We start from the raw sequence: 22,194 nt of genomic DNA on the forward strand, positions 1-22,194 counted from the left end.
CCTGCAAAATTATTTTTTTCATCATAAGATTAGAAACAAATGCTAAGAAAAGAGGTGTTACCCACCTGTTGATATTTGATATAAAATAGTAGCTAATGACAACCATTTCTCATGCTAGGCTACGATTAGCATAATATTATCCAAACAATTGTGTCAATAACAGACACTGAATCTTCCATTAGTGTAAATAGCTGCGGGCCAAATGAATGGGAAATAAGGTGGGCCTGTATTTCACTACAATAATCAAACTATGGCAATAAATGAATGTATCAAACTAAATTATGTTCCTTTAAGTTCACATTTAAAATGGTACTATTAGCATCACCATAAATAGGTTAAATAATTTAAACAAAAGGTATTTTATAAAAATTACAGATAAATATTTTTGTAAATAAAGAAAATTATGTTCTACATAGAAAATATATGTACACAAAGCTCCTAGGTGCGTTTTCAACATCAAAGTATTGGACAATTGAGAATCTGTAAATCAGTCATGATTATACCGATACTTTGAAAATTGCATGAAATAACACATTGCACTCGTCATTTTAAGAGCTAATTTACATTTAAGTAGAGTCCACATTTATTTAAAGAAAATGCGACAACTTCATTCACATTGTCTTCTTACAGCAATAATCACATACTTTTGTTAAATAAACATTAATCAATTTTGACAGTGGAATATATCTTCCTGACGAAGAGGCTGGTGCCAACGTAGCCGACAGTGCCGCACATGACACCGAGCCCCGCACTGAACAGCGCCATGTAGCCGAAGTAGAAGGCGGTCTGGAACAGCCCGTACATCTTGGTCTTGAATAGGAAGTAGTAGAAGGAGTACAAGTAGACGTACGAGGCCGTGCTGCCGGCTGCAAGGAAACTGGTCCACTGCCAGCGGTAGTCCTCCGCGTTTAGAAGAAAGTATGTGCACACGATTGTCACACAGATGGTCACGATCATCAGGATGATGAACACCAGCAGCATGAACCCGTACACGTAGTAGATCTTGTACGCCCAGAACGACGTGAAGATGAAGTACATCTCTATGAAGATGGACCCAAAAGGCAGAATACCTCCCAGCATTATAATAACAATGGGCTCCATAAACCACTTCTTCTCGGGGATGGGGCGAGGAACTGCATTGATTCGACACGGGAAGTCGGGCTGTCCGGCCAAGTTCCTTCCCAGCACCGTGCCCACCAGTGTTAGGGGGAGAATTACGAAGATGCAGATACAAGTAACGGCAATCATAGTTCCAATGGGGATGGCTCGCGATGCGTGATAGTACATTGCGATGAAGTTGATGCAGAAAGCGGTGCCACAAACCATCACGGGCAGCATGAAGGCCGAGAGGAGCATCTGCTTTATCCATACCTTGCCGCCCATCCGAGCATATAGTGACCCCCCGAAATAACCATTCACGGCCGAAGTTGCGGCGTAGATGAAGATAGATGTTGATAGCAACGAACCTCTCTCGGTGTACAGCTCTCCAAAGATAGTGAAGATGATAACACTGATTGTGACTGTAGTGAGCTGGTATCCGGAACCTATGAGGGCGGAGAATACGGCCAGATTAGGTACAGGACGGAACACGTCTCCGTGCACTTGCTTCCAGCCGTATTCATCTCCCAGATCCCTCTCCAAGTCGTCGAGATCTTCATCCTTGGAATACCTGGCGTAATCCTTGCGCAACGTCCTCATCAATATCATGGAAACCAGCCCGACGAGGAAGATGACCATCATGAAGCTGTTGAATATGCTGAACCAGTGGATTCGATGTTGGAAGAAATTCGGATCCAGGTATTTGTCAAATCTGTCTTCGAAGCGAATGTCGCTCTTCTTCCAGTTGACTTCGTAAGTGAAGGCGATCTTAGCGTCGGGAGTAAGTCTGATCTTATTCTCAGCTGTCAAGTTAACCTCCACAATCCTGTCCGCGTTATAGCCGATGTCAAACTTCTTGTGCGACCAAATATAATGGTTATTTCCGTCGGCTTCCCCTACGATGCCCCATATCGGCAAATCATCTATGTACATTTGATACCAGTAGTGATTCTTGACGGCGTAAACGAAAGCTTTATACTTCTGTTCGTTGAGTTCGATAGCGCAGTAATTTTGGGTGGAAACATCGTCTTTATACGTGATATCGATGCCGCTGAACTCCAATTCGACACCCTGGAGGGCTTCGGACAAAGTTTCATGGTAATGACCGATGCTCTCCTTGCTCCCTACACAGAAAGGTAAAGAATAATACGCGTAGGTCTCTTGCCGATTGTGATAAGGGCCGACTGTGTTCATCCACAGCACGACTTGCTCCTCGTCTTTGTACGAATGATTATGCTCATCGCAATGCGCCAGTGCCAAAAATATGGCGAACACCGTTGTTAACACTTTATTCATCTTCAAATTACATATATAATCACATTAAGTTTACTGTCAAGCTTTGAAAAACAAACGAACACGTAGAACATTCACTTTGGTTCACTCACCATAGTTTTCTATTGGTGTTGCTAACATCTGCATAAACGTCAATAAAACTTTCACTTGGTAATGTCGGGCAGGTACCAGGTTAGGTAAGGCAAAATAGACTGCTTTTTTCCATTAATTTTGTAGCCTTAAAAACACGACAGCTTAATAATTTCCATAGATAGATTGATGACTCCATTTCAATAGCCTAATTTTAATATTAAAAACATCATCGTGGAAAATTGTCTTTGATAAAACGTCAAAAGTCAAAAACAATTGTTTGACATTTCGCACATGTGACAGTACACTGGCGGCTTGTATGTTTAGGTTATAAATACCGCTATCTTTAAACAATTTATAGTACATTTTCAAAATGGACGTAGAAGATGATACCCCACAAACTATCCAAGCTCGGTTTAAGTCAGATACCGGTGAAGAAATTGGAAGTCCTCTGGATTTGCCTCTAAAAATCACGAGGGATCAATTACAGTTGATATGCAATGCTTTATTAGTACAGGTAAAACAGTAATAATTCGCTTGAATTTACTTGAGCTTTGTTAATTTTGAAAAAGCTATGTTCATGTGAAACTCTATTTTTATGTTTTGCCTTGTATTTCAGGAAGAAAACAATCCGTTCTTATTTTTCGTCAATGACAATGAAATAACGTCCACTTTGGAGAGCAGTTTAGACATCAGTAAATTGAACTCTGAAGAAGTAGTGGATATTATCTATCAACAACAAGCGGTATTCAGGGTTCGGCCAGTTACAAGATGCACAAGGTATAGTCACTAAACGTAATTCTATTTGTACAATGAAAAGAGGTATATATATATATATATATATATATATAACCTAAATGTCAATAATAATTTAACAGGTTATGTTATGTATAATCAAATTTCAACACATGGCCACCCTACATGTTTACTACATTAACTAACTAACCATCACGCCGTTTCACTCAGGGGTAGGCAGAGAGGGCGGACCACCAAACAACTCGGTCTTGGCACACGCTCCGTGCCTAATTCACAGTCATACATTGTCTCATACATACTCTTCTATTATTCTGAGTGCCGTGTCTTCCTCGGGGGTCCCCGACTTCTGCTACCATTCACATGCCCAAACCATCTAAGCGTCCCTTTCTTGATCTTACTCATTACGCTTACATCAGCCTTTACATCACTCTTTGTGAATCTCCACATTTCTCACACGATCATACGTGGTTTTACTACACATACGCCTCAGGGATCTCATTTCTACAGCATTCAGTCTACTTTCATCCTTCCTCTGCCAGTTTCATGCCTCACTGCCATACATCAGGGTAGGTACCAGCACTCCATTGTGGACTGCTAGCTTCACTTCTTTGGACAATTTTTTGTTAGTGCCAACTGCGTTCAGTCCTCCATTAATGGAGTTACCTGCATTTACCCTTCTTTCAATATCTCTGTCAGCCTTCCGATCTCTCGTAAACATACTCCCTGAACACACAAACTCATCCACCTGTTCCTCATTAAGTATTCCTCATTCACAACTATATTGCACACTGTTTTCGTACTCTTTCTTTCAAACACCGTCACTTTAGACTCACTTACATTCATCATTAACTCATTCTTCACACATACCTCGTTCATCCTAGACACGAGAGAGACTGTAAATCTTCCATTCTGTTAACAATCAGCACCTCATCATCAGCATTATGCAGGGTTTTCCAATAAGAGGTGTTATTTTGATATTCAATCGTAAAAGATAAATAGTTTCGTTGCTTGTGTGGCACGTAGCGCCGTCTTGTTGAAAGTAAACGCTGTCCAGATCAATACCATCCAATTCCGGCCATAAAAAATCATTAATCATCTCTCGATAGCGCAATCCATTCACCGTAACTGTTGCTCCAGCCTCATTTACAAAAAAGTAAGGTCCAATTACTCCGCCGGACCATAAACCGCACCAAACAGTCACACGTTGAGGATAGAGAGGCTTTTCAACAATAACTCTTGGGTTTTCCGAGCCCCAGATGCGACAATTTTGCTTGTTGACGAAGCCACCAAGGTGGAAATGGGCCTCATCACTCAAGATGATTTGCATTTGATTCACTCAAATGAATTTTAATAATTTCAATGCGTTGTAACTACCTAGCGTCTTATCATCTTTTCTGATACTAAGAGTTGTACGATCATTCATACGTTGGGAGCCGTACCGGGGGAGCACAGCGGGGATCCCGTATCAGGCGAGTGTAGTATTCTCATACGCTCTAAGCTCACAACGCCAATTTACCTTTAAACTCTTAGGCCCCAGACAGGTCAATACAATTTATTATCTGTTCAAGAAAGAATTTTGATATTTGAAATGATTAATTAATTTTGACCCGAAGATAAAATTGACACTCGAGACACACAGACATGCCCAAACACACTTCTCTCGATGAATTGTATTCACCTGGGTGACGCTTGATCTGTATACAGTCAAACTTGGTTATAACGAGCACAAGGGGACCAACTAAATTTGCTCCTTATAGCCGTTAATCATTATATCCAAATCGGTTGTATGTACCTACTTAAATGCCTCTACTATCAATATATTCACAAATGTAAAGTATATTTTCAAAATAGAGTAGGTATTACCTATTAACAAAATAAATTTGAAAAATACACTTATATTACTCAATGTTTAAATTCTTGGGCCCCATTTTTGCGGCCCGCATGTCAATTTCATACGGCCCACTTGGCTATAGAGAAAAATCTAAATATTTGGGGTAATCCTTTAAAACCCTATCTGAGAACATTTTTTACAGAGTTTTGGTTAATTTATGTTGCATTTCCTAAATGGAACCAAATGGAAACTCTTAAATTTCGCTGTCAACCCCCTCCCCCTCAAGGAAAACAAAAAAAAAATCTGCTTGCCCTGTCCTGAAAAAGTTGTGCATCGCTTAATTTATATCTGTTACAACTGGCATAAATTTACCCCGTGCAGGGATGTAGGTACTCGTAACTAGGTACCTTCATAAACATATTTATTGGTTTTTTATTTATTTTTTTTATTTATTTATTTATTTAGTACAGGTGATGATACAATGACACATGTAGATAAAAAATACTTTGACTGCCCAACTAGGAGGAATTCCCGTTTTAGGACAGTCAAAATTGAGTTAGTATTCATGCACGCATACATATTTTGTAAGAACAAAAACAAAAAAGGAAAAAAAAGAAAAGTAATATAATATATACATAACTAAAAAAAATATATATATATATATATATATATATATATATAACTAAAAAATAATGATACATTAAAAAGAAAAATATTATTATAAAAGATTAAAAGCAAAAAGTTATAAAGTTAACTGATGTTAACTTGTTGTTTGGTTTGTTTAGTTTTGTTTGTTTTTTTGTTTTCTTAATGTGTTTGATATTTTGTTTGTTTTATTTTTGGAAAAGTGTGAGTTCACACTCTTTTCTCCCTAATTGGTGAAGCCAGACAGTGATCGATTTACGAAGAGCACCTATGCTTTCCTTTTTCCAAGCATCAGGTATAAAGTTGTAAAGTTTTGGGCCTAGGAATGAAAAATGTCTTTGAGCAAGTGAAGTTTTGGTTGTGGGTGGTACGATTGGATTCCTCCGTGAGTGTCGGGTGTCGTGAGAGTGGTCAATAGATGGGTAGAGATGACGTTTTTTATGAGTGTTCAAAATTATTTTCCTCATGTATAATTGTCTGACATCTAGAACTCGTAACTCTTCAAATAGTGAATCGCTGTGGTACCTAAAAGGTTTTTTCATGATTACTCTTAGTAAGGATTTTTGGGCCTTTGCTAAGTGGTCTAAAACCATTTTTGCGCATCCACCCCAGCCTAATGATGCATAGTCTAATAGTGACCCACACATAGCGTTGTAAATGAGTCTTAAATCTTTTAGACATAGGATATTTCTAATTGGCATAAAGATATGCGTCAGCTTTCTAACCTTAGTAGTCACAAGGTCTATATGTCCGTCCCATCTAAGATGTTTGTCGATAACAATACCGAGATATTTTATACTGTTCACGCATTCTAATTTATAGCAATTACAGATATTTGATTCGATGCATTTATGTATGAAAATATTGTATAATTCTTTGGGTTGGCCCGCTTCTGTCGCACTGAATCGTATAAATTTTGTTTTTTCTGAATTGAGAGTCAAAAGGTTATAATCTAACCAATATTTAAGCTGGTTAACACCGTCTTCTGCTTTGTTGTGTACAGCATTCCAGTTTCTTCCTTCAAATATTAAGACAGTATCATCCGCAAATGTTATGATGTGATTGGAGAGATTACTGTTACATAAATCATTTATATAAATACTGAACAGAAGTGGTCCTAGGGTACTCCCTTGCGGTACACCAAATTCTATAAGGGCAGGATCGCTAACTGTATCATTAATTTTAACTTTTTGGTATCTGTTCGCTAAGTAACTAACCATCCATTTGAATAGCTGTCCCTGAATGCCGATGGCCTGTAGTTTTTTCAGAAGTATTTTATGCGAGATGGTATCAAAAGCTTTTACCAGATCAAGGAAGAGAGCGATGGACTTAACTCCCTGGTCAATATTATTGGAAATAATATCAGTCAGTTAAGCAATAGCATCTTCTGTTCCTAAACCAGGTCGAAAGCCAAATTGGTTCTTGGAAAGGATCTTATGATTTTCTAGGTAGAGACTAAGACGATTTTTGACGATTTTCTCAATAATTTTTGAGATTGAATTTAGTAGAGATATAGGCCGATAATTTTGTATATCCGATTTGTCTCCATTTTTGTGAATCAGTATGACAATTGATTCTTTTAAGTGGTTCGGAAATATGCCTGATTTGAAACTAAGATTACAGATAAATGCAATAGTACTAGCTATAAGTGGTTTCAACACTTTTAGCAAATTTGTTGACACTTTATCTGACCCACAAGCATTCGATGTCTCGAGTTCATCTATCATTTTCATTACTTCATTAGTCGTAGTTTGAATTTCATCTGATTTACAATTATAAACAGTTGAAGGTATGTTGGCTAGATCGGATTCAGTTTTCTTACATTTATCGAGTATTTTGTTAGCGAGTGAAGCTCCTACGGAAGTAAAATAATGATTTGCAAAATTAGCCATCCCCTTGGGGTCAGCAGTGTTTGTGTTTTTAGTGTCTAATGATTGTATGAATGACGACTTATTATTTTTTGTTTTGGTGATTTTTCGAAATATATCCCAGAAACGTTTCGGAGTTAATGTGTTTTCGTATATATATTGTTTGTAGAATTTTTCTTTTGTTGTTTTAATTAATTTTTTGCACAAGTTCCTATATTTCTTATATTGTTCTTGTAGTAAAATATTATCTGGTTGCCTTTTCGCAATTTTGTGGAGTTGGTTTCGTCTGTGAATAGATTTGACAAGGCCAGGGGAGATCCATGGCATGAGTTTAAATTGTTTGTTTGGGATACATTTGTTGACAGTGTTATTAGATATGTAGAATTGCAATTTCTTAATAAATTCGTCCATTGCTTGGTTAGTGTCAGTCTGATCCAGTACGTTATGCCACTTTTCTGTACGTAGCTCCTCGAGCAGGCTGCTGTAATTTATTCTAGAAATATATTTGTTTTTAGCAGCAGAGGAGGGCTTATTTCTTAGACCGAGCGCCGTGGTATAATGGTCTGAAATTGTTGTGTGTATGACAAACGAGTCTATGAACTTAATATTTTTTATGTTAATGTGATCTAAGCAGGATTTGCTCGTGCCTTGTACTCTAGTGGGGGTGTTAATTGTTGGAGTGAAACCGTTTTCGCTCAGAAAACATAAATAATCATCGCATTGACGGTGATTGTCTAAGATTATATTGACATTTAGGTCTCCAATGATTATTTGATGTTCTGAGTTGTTTGTGCTGTTAATGATGGAATGTAGTGAATTAAGAAAGGTATCAATATTGTTGAAAGATGGTGATCTATAAATTGCAAATATGCACACATTTTTGTTAAGTACTATTTTTAGACAATTTGCTTGTGATAAAGCGAGCTCGTCAACTTGAGCTTGTATTTCGTTCCTGACATAGATAACAATTCCACTGGATTTATTTATTTTTATAGATGTGTGGTATTCAGTGTAATTTTGTATTTCTTTGGAGGTATAGTATTCATTGATCCAGCACTCAGTCAAAACTAATATGTCAAATGTGAATTTAAGTTGGTCAAGAAATATGAGAAGATCATCAATATTGGTAATACTTCGTATATTCTGGTGTACAATTTTTAGACTGTACGATTCCCAACAGTATTTATTTATGTCTTTAGGATTATCAACTACATAATTGTTGCATGTGAGCATAGATTCATCAGGAATTTCAAAAGAATGTTGGATCATTTTTAGAGTAAGTTATCTGTAAGTAAACCCACACGGTAATATTAATTTGGGATGGTAAATTTATGTTTTTGATGTGTGAACAAAGAGTACATAAGTTTGGTTGCTCAGTTATTGAAATAAAATAATATACATAAATTATTGTAATACATAAATTGTGAGAAAACATTAGCCATTTCATGTTCTTCGAATGGTACAAATAAAAATTGCAATTGGTATTAGTGGTGAATTGAGGGTTAGCTAGTAATTTCTTATAATAAGGAAGTAAAGTAGCGGGGTCAGAGAGACACAATGATATAGTTGTAAATTTGTCATATAAGAATTTCCTGATAATGTGTGGGTAATATAAATGCACCACGATGTTAATAATTAAATTATTAATTGAAATGTCTGACATCGTGCTTATTTGGGGATTGAACAATGCAATATTGTAGTATTTTTTTGAAAGGAATAGAAATATCATGAAATATAGGAACACTCTGATTAACATTTTGAAAAGGGATACAGGTAGTATGGGTATGATTGAATTTGTGAGTCATGGTGCAAGTAAGATATTCTCAGAGGTGATATGTATAGCTCTCGATTCCGTGGTTTGGCGTATATATACTCGTCCCGCTTTTACCCATACGAATGCAAATTTTTTATCAGTAGCCGTCTTCTTCGCTAGGTAAAGTAGGCGTTTACTTGTTGAAGTCAGGTGTTCCGATATATATACCGGCATGCGCGGTCCGGAGAGTCCTATTGAGGTCGTGTTGAGTTTGTCTTCCTTAGTCACAGCATTCATATTGTACCTTTTTACATCGTTTAAAAAGACATCTCTTACGTGAACGTGCTTAAACCGCACAATTATAGGTCTGGTTTTTTGGGGGATTGTCTTACCCGGAGACCTATAGCTGGTCTCAATGTCATTTTTCGTAGTGTTTGTTTTTATTTCTTGATTTATGTTAAATAAAATATTTGCCAAATTCTCACCTTCAACCTCCGGTATACCTCTTATTTCGGCAGCAAAATTTTTTTGTTGCCGATCTTGATCGTCGATCTTTAATTCGAGCATAGTTAGTTTTGCCTCGAGTTCTGTGTTTTTTTTTTGAACGGAGTCTATGCTTTGTAGTTTTATCAGAGATTTTTTAAAGTCTTCTTCAAATCCCTCCATTTTGCTATTAAAGAATGTTAGCGAGGCCTTGAAGTCCTTGAATTCATCGAACATTTCGTATAATTTCGCCTGAACATTCTTGAATCCCTGTAGCTCAGTCTTGATTTGACGTAATTCATGTGTAATTAGGTCGAGCTGTGTTTCACCTACTTTAGTGGTGCTGGCCGCTGGGGTCTCCTTACTGGAAATAGAAGTAGAACGCGCCGTACTGCGCGTTTCCGTCTTGCAGCCAGTGCATTTGGTATTATTGCGTTTTTCTTGGGAGAGTTTTCGGTAATGACCTTCACTTACGCCACCGCAGGCGAAATGTAGACTCTCCTTGCAGGAGGAGCACCAGAACATTGATTCCCTCGTGAGTATGGGTTCCGGGCACTTGCTGCAGGTGGTGCTCTCCATATTGCAGGGAGTTATTATGTATTACACTGAACAATCGACACAGAAACTGAGTTGTAAAAAAATTATATTTTAGTATTACAGTTTTGAAGGATTTGTATTAGAATATTATATTTAGTTTATTTTGTTGTTAGATTTAATATCACATTTATTTTTAAAATTACAGTATATATTTGATTTAGTATTGGATTTATTTTGTATGATTTATTGGATTGCCATCTGTTGGACAAAATGTAAATCAAACTTCACAACGTAAAAAATAAATGTTTACTCTGGGTTTCGAACTCACGTCCCAGGAAGGTAGATCGGGATGTGTCGGCGCCTCTCACCACGCTGCCAAGTACCGATACACAATTAGCGTGATTTAATCCAATATAACTGGTAGACTTGCGAAATAGTCGTACAAAAGGTCTAAATTGTGGTTTAGTTCTTTGACACTTATATAACGACTGTTTTTTTGAAAAATAAATCATGAAATTCACGTTCGCGCACAACGGGTTCACTGGTTTAGTAGTAATTATTTTTAATGTTTGTTATTTAGATTCACTTTTCACTATGTTTATTACGATTGTTTGTTACCTTCTTTTGTATGTCAGAAGGTGTTGATATAAAACACAAATTTAATGTCGGTTTGTCGTTTTTTAGAATAGCGCAGCTCACAGATAGTGCGCAAACGCAAAAATGATTATATTCACTTGAATTCTAACTTTAATTCTAACTTTAAGATTGTTTTATTTTTAAATTAGTTTATAGTAAAATGAAATGCGACTGGTCGGTAGGTAGTTTTTTGTAGTATATTTTAAAACAAAATTGAGTTGTAATACAAAGGAAGATGTGAAAAGGGAACAATTTCGCAGATTTTATGACAATTTTACACTGTGTCCGATGGATAGCAAATGGTTCACATAGCCGACAATCTTACACAGGTAGTGCCATAAAAAATATGAATCCGTCCCTAACGAGATAGGAAATTCCCGTCCCTTTGCTTGTTACTTTACTTCATGAATAATTTTCTTCTACTTTTCAGACCCAGCAACCCATTCATGTTATCACAAATTGTGTTGACAAAATTATTTTCTCGGTATATCAGGGAATCGACCTCGTTATAACAGTCATATCAATTATATGAAGATAAGCCTGAACTAAAATACTGTTTTGTAATTGCTCATTATAGCCGTGAACTCTCTATTGCCGTGATCGTTGTAACCAAGTTCGACTGCATTATTATTGTTACTTTATTTTTACAGTTCCCTACCGGGACACGCAGAGGCAGTTATATCAGTGAACTTCAGTCCGTGTGGGAAGTACTTGGCCAGTGGCTCAGGAGACACCACCGTCCGATTTTGGGACCTCAATACTCAAACACCGCACCACACGTGTGAAGGTATTTATTCCCTCTTTCATTTCGGCAAATATCCCAACTCGCCGGACATCGTTAGTACCACAGACATTCAAATTGATAGACCTGCCAACAGGGATAGGGGAACAAACCAAGTTGAGCAGAACAAATTAATTTGCCAGTATACAGGCAATTTTCATTGTAATATCACTATTCAGTCCTCGAAAATAAAATCTGCTTACGAATCACTAGTGTTTTTTACAATGGCGCGCAAATTGCTGGCTGCATAAAAACTTTACTGCAAAAGTCCTGGATGTTTCAAAATTAAATATTTTGTTACACTATTTAGTTTTAGATAGACACTTTTACAAATGTGCTATAATTTACCCACCTCACTCGTTTAAAAACAAACATTCAGATCCCGAGTACCAAAGTTCCACAATGAACTGCGCTGCAAACCTTTATCTTACTTTGGCGAACTTCACCTATTTGCACAGGGCCTTGTTATTTCAATGTGCACTCTTTGGCGGTCAATTTACGACTGATGTCAAAACATTCTCAAATCCTCCTGGTGCCAAAAATGTGATCACGTCGTCTGCCTCCATCTCGTTGAAATGAAACCAGATTTCATGTTAGGGCAAGTGTATCAATTTGGATGTCTATGGTAAATACACACAAATTATTTTACAAACACTTCATATCGATCCAAATACAATAAGGAGCATCTATTTCAGTCGCCGAAGAAGCAAAATAAATGTTTAAACTATAGAAATGTGGTCATCAAAGTGACCTTTCGTAGTGGGACGACTTTGATATACCATTTTTCATGAGCTATATGCCAATATATATGCCAATGTATATGTATATGTATATGCCAATCACAAAAAAAATGCAATTTTCAATATTGAAGAACTTAGTTATATAATATATTGATAGACACTGATAATACTTTTACATGACATGAAACTATTATAATTGTTTCTTTTCATGTTGGGCAAAATAATAATCATTAAAAAGAAGCGAGATCAATGATCAAGAAGCAATGATCAAAGTCGCCCCCTGATTCAAAAATGGCCCCATATCTAACCTAACCTAACTTAATAAAATAAACTGAACAGTTGGGCGAACTTGCATTTGAACAGGATCAGTAGTAATTATCTATGGGCCCCATACAGTACGACCTGTACTGTAATTGTTCCGCTTTATCAAATTGATTTTTTTTTTTACTATTTGTCTATGCTCTCCGCAGGCCACAAGAACTGGGTCCTGTGCATCAGCTGGTCCCCTGATGGGGCGAAGCTGGCCTCGGCGTGCAAGCAGGGCCACCTCATCCTGTGGGACCCCAACACCGGCAAGCAGATGGGCCGGACCATGGTGGGGCACAAACAGTGGATATCTTCCCTGGCCTGGGAGCCCTATCACTTGTTAGTTGTATCTTCTATTCGCAACACTTATATTGTTTATTTCAGCAGAACAGAGCGGAAGCGTGCTATAGTCTGTCTGCCATATAAAAGACTTCGCAGATTGGTAGATACACTCAATACCGCCCTGGTGAAAGACTACCATTCAGAATCGAAACGCTGTTTGAAATCGCTTTAGCCGTGTTTGGTAACCAGATTTGAATAGACAGATACTTTATATCTATCCTCTTCCTTGTCTCCTTCCTTCTCTTACTATCTTCAGCCTCACAATGTGCCCCAATTAGTCCAACTGGCTCCGGAGAGTTGAGAGCAGTAGAGACATGCATTAATAACATTTGTACACGGCTGACATTCGCCACATGATAACGGGGCTCTTGTTCGACTCAATCTTGTTTTGCTTGGGTGTGGAATGATTTACCGGTCTCTGAGTTTCCTCTCTCCTTTTTCTCAAAAGACCCGCCACAAAGGGTCCCCGAAGATTGGAAAATTATTGCTCTCGGGGCCTCCTTTGTGTAGTTAATATATATTTTTAATTCTACCATTACATCCTGTCTTCTTAATCTGTTGTTAAAAAATGTATCTTATTTACTTGGTTGCAGAAACCCCGAGTGCAGAAAGCTAGCAAGCGCTTCAAAAGACGGAGACATAAGGATATGGGATACTGTCCTCTGCCAGTCCATCCTGACCCTGGGCGGCCACACCAAGTCTGTGACGCAGATCAAGTGGGGTGGCACCGGCCTCATTTACTCAGCATCGCAGGACCGGACCATCCGGGTGTGGCGGGCCGAGGACGGAGTGCTGTGCCGCCTGTTGGAGGGCCACGCTCACTGGGTTAATACCCTGGCGCTCAGCACAGACTTTGTGCTCAGGATAGGACCTTTCCACCCCATCATGGATGCGCACAGCCAAATTAAAGACAGTGAGTTAACAGTTGTGGATTCAATTATCTATCTAATTGGAGCCAAGGAGTATTAGAATAGGTTTACTCATGGTGTGATGACAAATACGGCAGTGTTGGGCACAGGCTGCAGAAAACTGGTAGGTGTGGAAGCTTTTTCTATAGGCAGTTAAGACTCCAAAGTTTGTAGCGCCGATGATGTAACGTTATTCGGTTAGTTGGTCGAGTGGTTGAAGAATTCACATATTACTACTCTATTTTACACAGAATCACCATTGTGAAAGCAGAGCCAAGCTCTAAAGAATAAGCTCTAACACAATATTATATTTAAAGCCTGGCTCACACATGTGTTGACACATTCGCTGCCAGGAGCTTTTGTTACCATTAAAATTACATATGGACCGGTTAAGCGCAATTTAAAAATTCGAGTTAAAAGAATACTCCAGATTTATTATAAGATTTAAACAACAAAATTAATGTGATTATCCGTTTTGATTATCTTTTTTATTCATTCTAGATGAAATAAGTAATGTAAATTTCCCACAAAAGCTCGATAAGTACTCTACAAAACACTTTGACAAAAAAAACATTTTTTTCCATTAGTATAATATGTACTAGTTTAAAATCAGAGTTTTATTATGTATGTATTTTTAAAAATATACACTTATTTTTTTATTTATTTAACATCTCAGCCCTTATTTAACCATTACACATACATACTATTGAGTCAACCTTGAATTATTTCCAATAATGTTGTAATGTTTTTATTTTACAGAAAAAGAGCTACAAAAACTTGCCAAGGAAAAATATGACGTAGTCTGTCCCAACGGGGTGGAGAGACTAGTTTCAGGGTCAGACGACTTCACACTCTTTCTTTGGCTTCCGGAAACTGATAAGAAACCTTTAGCAAGAATGACTGGACATCAGCAGCTCATAAATGATGTAAAATTCTCTCCTGACACCAGGTAAAGGAATACTTCCTTAAACATAATTTTTTTTTCTTAATTTGACCAAAATAATGTCAACATGAGTTTTGTTACCTGCATTTTTAATTATGTTAATTGAATTATTACTTTACGTTGGTGTACTCTGGCCACGAAATCGTTAAAAATATTGTGATCATTAAACTTACCATTCAGATATTATCGTTAAATACTTAATTTTTTTTACTATTTCTAGGCTATTATTTATTATTTGTCTTTATGACTTTTTTATTCGGATGTAAATTTATATTACCGCATTAATTTATATTCACTGACAAAAATGTTAAATGTATAAAACTCGATTTGGATGTAAATAAATCAATAAGTGAGTTTAGTGTAGTGGGCGTAGCGGCATTATTCATGTGTACTATGACAAGTGCTGGACCAAAGTTATTATTTTCAATAAATGCTACCATTTCAATCGTCCAGTTCATTAGTCAGACAAATCCTAAAACACGAAATTTACATGGTAAAATACAGGTACATACATAGATAGACATGAGAAACAGTAGACAGGAATATAAGGGTGAGGGGACACATAGATAGACAGGAATATAAGGGTGAGGGGACACATAGATAGACAGGAATATAAGGGTGAGGGGAACCAAACCATGTTGCGAGGAGCTGAGCGTCACCCTTTCAATGACTGGTCAATAAATGAATCCCACAGTTTTGAGGCAACTTGCATTGTGTCATCATTATTAAGACTTCGAAAATAAAATCTGTTTACGAATTACTAGTTCTTTTTACAACTGCAGAATTGGTAGCAGCAGTAATAAACTTCCAAATTCTGCAAATAAGTTCTGCTTGTTTCCATAATGGTAGTATTTAGTTACACTTTTACAAATGAGTTATAATTTACTTACCGTAATAACAAACACGTGCACGTTGAGTGGACGCCCATAATACATATATTTAGCATTGTCACACAAACTAGAACCGCTATGTCACGTAAGCTAGAAACTTGCATTCAAACCCTGCGCAGAAAAGTCCCACAATGCAAACTGTTACCTTACTTTTCGGTGGAAAGTCTCGTTACTTTGATGTTTGTTCGCAGGCGGTCAATGTACGAATGATGTCGTAATTTATTCAAGACATGCTGGGAACTCTCCTGGTTCCAAAATGATTGTCACGTGGTTTGTCGTCAAAATGCTACCCGTATTTCATGTTAGGGCAATCTTTTCTAACGTCAATAGGCACATAGTAATAATATTTGATTTAGAATATTGCTTGAAGTTGACTATCGATATGAGGGGCTGAAGACAATATGTAAATAATATGGATATGGTTTCAGAATAATAGCCTCAGCTTCGTTTGACAAGTCAGTGAAGTTATGGGACGCCATCACAGGGAAGTTCATCACGTCCCTCCGAGGGCATGTGCAGGCTGTCTACATGATCGCTTGGTCGGCGGATTCTCGACTTCTCGTCAGTGGAAGTGCCGATTCCACATTAAAAGGTATTTATTTCACCAATAAGTTGCATTCTTCTTAAGTCGGTTCCTCATCGCTGAGGATCGTGACCCCCAATCCATTTTGTGCTAATCCCCTGTGTTTAGTAAAACCTTGTACGAATGTAGAAATTTGAAAAGAATGCAAGAATAATGAACACAATTACCTAATCGGATGGTTTGAGTATAACTCGCTTAACTCCTCTGGCTAATTTGTTCGGTTTTGGGAATACACAGCTATTACCCGTTGAGTCAATTTGTTTGCTTTTCGGAACAGCCGTTAGAAAGAAAAAACACCACGCTTTATATTCAAATTTAGAAATTAATCTACCTTCTTCATAAATAAAAATGTTAATATATGTTTGTTCAAAATATATCCAAATTTAAGTTTTGTATGAAAAAGTCCGTGCAACCGCTCCCCTTAAGAAGTTTTCCAAGGGACCGAACAAAAAATCTTAAGTGGGATCCAAATTTGGCAACTTTTTTAAATAAGGTTCATTTCAGTACGTATATATCAAAATCAGCAGAAATCTCCAAACGCGGGTTTTGCAAGTCGATGACTCATATATGATGTATTATTTAATTTCAGTATTTAACATGAAGACTAAAAAGCTTGAGCAGGACCTCCCGGGCCACGCTGATGCAGTGTTTGCAGTGGACTGGTCACCGGATGGCTCGTGCGTTGCTTCGGGAGGGAAAGACAAAGTCCTCAAACTGTATGTTTAATTCTTTAATACCTGTTCACGTTCTACAATTTATTCCTACACTAGAATATGTTATGTATAGTGATTCAATCTATGCCTGGGTAGATCTGGGATGAACTACCAACAATCGATTGAATCAGTTTTCCAAAAAAGATTCCATCAACTGAGTCACCTCAGTCAACACCCGTGATGGACGTGGCGACCGACCAGAACTTAGACCATAAATGTATAAATTCTTTAAATCGGGAGTCACAAATCTCGTTGTCGCGACAGAGAAATGGAGATGGTTGATACCTGAATTAGACTGTCTTTGCGGTTCCAGTTACCAGAGACCAATATGAAACTGCTCTTTCTTTCTTCTTAAGTTACTTATAGAACCAGTTCCCGATGGCGGAAGGTTGATCGCTGTGAATATGTTTGAATTGTTGATTTCAAAGTACATAGGTATTTAATTTTGTGGGAGAAATCGGGGAAGGATGACATGGCACGACCAAGTGAATCAAATATTTGAGTCAGGTCATGTCGTCAGAATTTATTTATTTATTCATTTAACGCCCAGAGGGCTATTACGGAAGAGTATGCATGAATATGAATGAACGAGGTCTGTCTTCTCTGCCTAACCCTTTAGGGAAACACCGTGATAGTAGTATTTGATACTACTTGTAGTTTGTACCTAGTATCCAAATTGGACCATATGTAAGCAATTAGCATACCGATAAACCTCACACAAAAGTAACTGTATAAAAAATAAGTTCCACGTAATTCATTTATCAGTCTCCACTTACTGGAACCGTAGTCAGTCCATTTCAGATTAACTATCTGTAATTATCTGTGGCGAGAACGAGACGGCCAGTCTACACAGCTTGTACATCTATGGTATACGTCATCAATCCCCAAAGATCGAATCCTTTCGACCCGATCACTTTACCAGTGTCGTGTAAAATGATTGATCGACCCAGAACTAAATCAATCACTTTTACAATACATTGGTTATCGTATAATAAAGTGTTTTAATTGACTCTTTTCAAAGCCTATTTCTGTCTTCAGACTAAATGGCTTGATAAGAATGTGGACTCAGCACATTGGAAGCTCTGTCCCGCATCATTCATTAGAAAGGGTTAACAGTACTTTACTTTTGTATCTGTATATTATAAATATAAATTACTTTACATTTTTTAATAATTTTTTTCAGTTGGCAAAAGTGATAAGCTCCGAAAAGACATAACTACAACTATTCTGAAGAATGAACCAAAAGGATTTATAAAAAAAATACATATTTTGTTTTTTTTTGTCTTGTTATTTTAATAAAACATTTTGAAAACAAAAATAATTTTATTGTGTACAGTATTTTACCTGATTTTGACACTCTTTTTAACATTGGACTTAATACCGGTGATTTCTCCCGCATAGCGAGAAGTTTCCGTTCGCACCTCCCGGACGGATGTTTTCCTGGTGATCTTAGCTTTCCTGTACTTATTCCTGTGCTTCACTCTGGGATTCCTCTGCTCCTTCTTGCGGTGAGGAGTAAGCCCCTTGTTCTTGGCCATCTGGTACGTGATAGCTCTCTTTTCTCCCCCATCCCCATTCATAACATTCTCTTCTTTCTCATCCGTTACGTTCAAGCCATTCTGCGATTTCTCTATTTCAGCTTGTTCCTTATTATCAGAGTCAGAGCCATCCTCACTGTTCACTTCACCAGGATCGTTTGATTCTTCAAGTTTCTTACGTTCTTTCTTATCAAGTTTGCTGATCAAATTCAACTTCCTGGCAGACTTACCCTTCTTGACCTTTTGTTTGGATTCAATCTCGATGCATTCATCATTCTCAATGGCAGCAAGTATTGTTTCAATTTGAGGCTGGATGACGCTTTCGTAGATGGGCTCGATTTGATTCAGCATTTGCCTGTACTGGTACAAGCGCTTTATGGCGGGATGATTTTGTACATTTGATTTCTTAACTTTTAATAAAAGGTAAAAGCTGATATTCGTGCAGTAGTTTAAAATGAGGTCGTACATAGTTTTGACGAAGTGGACGGCTTCGCAGTCGGGTATTGTTCCTTCTTTTGCCAAGTTAAGGAAGGGTAGTAAAGTTCCTTTAGCGGTGGATAATTTAGTTTTAAAGTCGTTGACAAGTCCGTTGAATTCTGGGGATTCTTTTTCTAAGAATTGAATTTTTTGCCTTTTTGACATTTGTGAGAGATCGGTTTTGATGAGAATTTCCCCATCCTTTTCCTTTTTTCCTCCGTCTTCCGCTTTCTTAGAAGTGAAGAAATCCAGGGAGAAGTCATCGTCGTCGAGTTGTTCCACGAGTTTGGTTTGAATAATCCTCGCCTCTTCTTCCTCGAAGTTGGCGGCTACTTCGTCCTTCCCATAGCCGCCGTAGTCCTGGTCCACAAAGCCGGTGCCGTGGAACAACTTCTTGTTTTGCCCCCAAGCCCTGAGGTCCGGTATGTCATCTCCCGACTCCTCCTGTCCTTCCACATCGCTGTCCGCTCTCTCCTCCTCCTTATCGGACTCTGAGAATCCGTACACTTCCTCTTCACTGCCGGAATCACCGCCATACCCCTTCCGAGCTTTGGTGAGCAAACGCTTTTCGTTTTCGTCATATTCGTCCTCCGAGTCAGACGGGTCATAGTCTCCTTCCAAGTCAAACTTTGTGTCAAGCCTGCAAATAGACAAAATAATCATTAGCGGCAAGAATTAAGGTAATTTTTGGATAGGGCCTGACACGCTTATTACGAATATTTTTTAGAAAAAAACTTTATATTCGCCTTAATTACTATAAAAGAAAACTTTTGGCATTTCGGGCGGCGGAAAATTATGAATTTAAATTTTCAATTGCGTTAACCAAAATTCACTTCGCGAATCGATGCGGCGGCAATTAGCTGCCATTAGGTACGTCACTGTTATGTTGGTATCCCTGATACATTGCGTAGATACGACTATGGCTAACTTCGTGGAAGACAAATGGATTTGTATCACAAACCATGTTACACAAACCTAGCGTAGCCGGTAAACTAGTTGAAAACTGGGATGTTTTTCTTGCCTTGACGCGAGCAGGCGTTATTAAGGGGCACTTTCCTTTGTATCACAAACCATGTTACACAAACCTAGGTATCCCACGAAGATAGCAACGGTCGTATTTAGCTCTTGTTAATGCATCAGTGATACCAACATAACAGTGCGTTCCTAATGTCGCCACATCGATTCGCGGAGTGAATTTTGGTTTTACGCAATTGAAAATCAAAATGCATAATTTTCCGCCGCCCGAAATGCAAAAAGTTTTCTTTTATTGTAATTAAGGCGAATATAAAGTTTTTTTCTAAAAATTATTCGTAATAAGCGTGTCAGGCCCTATCCAAAATTTACCAGAATTAATAACATGTTGCTTAGGTCAGAGTGAATTGTGTTGTTTTAGGTTAGGTAGAGTAGTGAATATCTCTTTAATCTTTACTATAAGTTAACTAACCAGGCTCTGTAATTAATTACTCTAAATAATACATTTAAGTAATGGGTTGATATACATTTAATGATTTGATAAACTTTTATAGATTATCACAGAACATAATTATTTTAAATGACCAAACTTGACGTTGAATCCTGAGCTACATATAAATAAAAATAGGTTTTCTAATCAAATTCAAGAAGTAGCACTTACTTAATTTTTTCGGCCATTTTCACATACAATTAAATAAGTGGTCAAATTTCATCAACAGTACTCTATTTATTAATCACTTCGCGACGAGGTAAGAAATCAACAAAATGAAACCGAACTGAACCAAACCATGCTTCAAATTTGACACCTAGAACCATAGATGCATAAATAAACCACTCTCCATAGATGCATAAATAAACCAATCACCATAGATGTTGCGTCGGATTGTAGTCATAAATAAACCACTCTCATTGCAGTAGTGATGGGAAGAACATTTACGTGATCGAAACATCAAAAGAGCAGTAGCTGGCAGCTGCGGACAGAGCCAGTTTTTTATCGTGGTGAAGGGAGGGTGGATTTCGGGACACATAGACAAAGCATGTTACATTGGTATGGCAACATTTTGGTAGGTAAGTACTGCATTTGCAAAAAATGGGCTAAACCAGGGTTTTCATACTGGCAATGATGTAAACCTGCAGATAGCAACGTTTTCAAATGCAATATTATTATATGTTTATGTTAGGTTTATTTATGTTACGTTATGTTATGTTTATGATTTATATTCAATTGTATTCTGTCATTTGTTGTATTTGTTAATAAGAAAAAAATGTTAATTGTGTATGAATGACTACGGATTTAAATTAGAGGTGGGTCATCTGAGTACTCTTCGTTACTGGGTGCAGTGAGTACAGGTCCAAAAAATACCGGTTACAAAATACTCACAAGTATTTTATACCTACTTTGCTGAGCACTGAGCAAGCAAGTGTAGGGGTAGGGATGAGGGTTACAAGCAAGAATAACATCATTTAGAGGTTGTTAAAAATAAATAATGTTTGCATATTTTTTTTTAACTTTAGTATTGCAAGGTAGGTTAGAAAATCTCATATTTTTGTACAGCGCCTTTAAGGTGATTTTGCACAAAAACAGCGCTTTATAAATCATCCAAATATTATTATTATAGAAGTTGGTATGGGCACCACTTTTGGAGTAATTTTAAGTAAATACATCCATTCAAAATTTATTTTGTACATAAATGTATCATATTGTATAATTGGGGAACACGGGACTTTCTCGCAGATATGTTAAATAAAAAAAATGTTATTTATTTTTACTTGAAAAAAATACTTAAGTAAATTTTTGAAACAGCCTGTAGCGAGTTAAACGTATTCAGCAGATAATTCAATTGAACTGAAACGTCGTCGTAAATTACGCGCACTACCGTAGGCTAAATACTCATAACTGTCCTTTTTCTTTGTACACCTTTCTAGTAGGACCAGTGCGACAGTAACCGACAAAATATACCTATCTCTTTCCCTCTTCCGTGGAGTGAAGAGTAAATCCAGAGTGTCAGAATACATCAATTCCACTCCACTA

At 37.4% G+C, this 22,194-nt stretch overlaps 3 protein-coding genes across 3 annotated transcripts; 1 reads left to right on the forward strand and 2 right to left on the reverse strand.

Annotated features, from left to right (window-relative positions):
• Positions 1 to 70: 70 nt before the first annotated feature.
• Positions 71 to 2,495, reverse strand: TM9SF3 (transmembrane 9 superfamily protein member 3). The gene has a single exon (XM_089636897.1). It carries the CDS (start codon positions 2,392 to 2,394, stop codon positions 661 to 663), a length of 1,734 nt encoding a protein of 577 aa, XP_089493023.1. The 5' UTR covers positions 2,395 to 2,495; the 3' UTR covers positions 71 to 660.
• Positions 2,496 to 2,731: 236 nt separating this feature from the next.
• Positions 2,732 to 18,488, forward strand: Nle (notchless protein homolog 1). The gene is made up of 9 exons (XM_089636276.1): positions 2,732 to 2,977; positions 3,080 to 3,240; positions 11,620 to 11,756; positions 12,961 to 13,135; positions 13,732 to 14,051; positions 14,806 to 14,995; positions 16,308 to 16,471; positions 17,052 to 17,178; positions 18,359 to 18,488. Exons 1-9 carry the CDS (start codon positions 2,834 to 2,836, stop codon positions 18,369 to 18,371), a joined length of 1,431 nt encoding a protein of 476 aa, XP_089492402.1. The 5' UTR covers positions 2,732 to 2,833; the 3' UTR covers positions 18,372 to 18,488.
• On the reverse strand, positions 18,443 to 20,969 carry Sas10 (UTP3 small subunit processome component Sas10). Its single transcript, XM_089636277.1, has 2 exons — positions 20,824 to 20,969; positions 18,443 to 19,830 (listed from the first exon to the last, which is right to left on the reverse strand). The coding sequence occupies exons 1-2, from the start codon at positions 20,838 to 20,840 to the stop codon at positions 18,516 to 18,518; spliced, it is 1,332 nt and encodes a 443-aa protein (XP_089492403.1). The 5' UTR covers positions 20,841 to 20,969; the 3' UTR covers positions 18,443 to 18,515.
• Positions 20,970 to 22,194: the final 1,225 nt, after the last annotated feature.

This window comes from Hesperophylax consimilis, chromosome 10, assembly GCF_061612785.1.
Source record: "Hesperophylax consimilis isolate HC1 chromosome 10, BYU_Hcon_1.0, whole genome shotgun sequence".
In the NCBI taxonomy this organism is placed as follows: domain Eukaryota; kingdom Metazoa; phylum Arthropoda; class Insecta; order Trichoptera; family Limnephilidae; genus Hesperophylax; species Hesperophylax consimilis.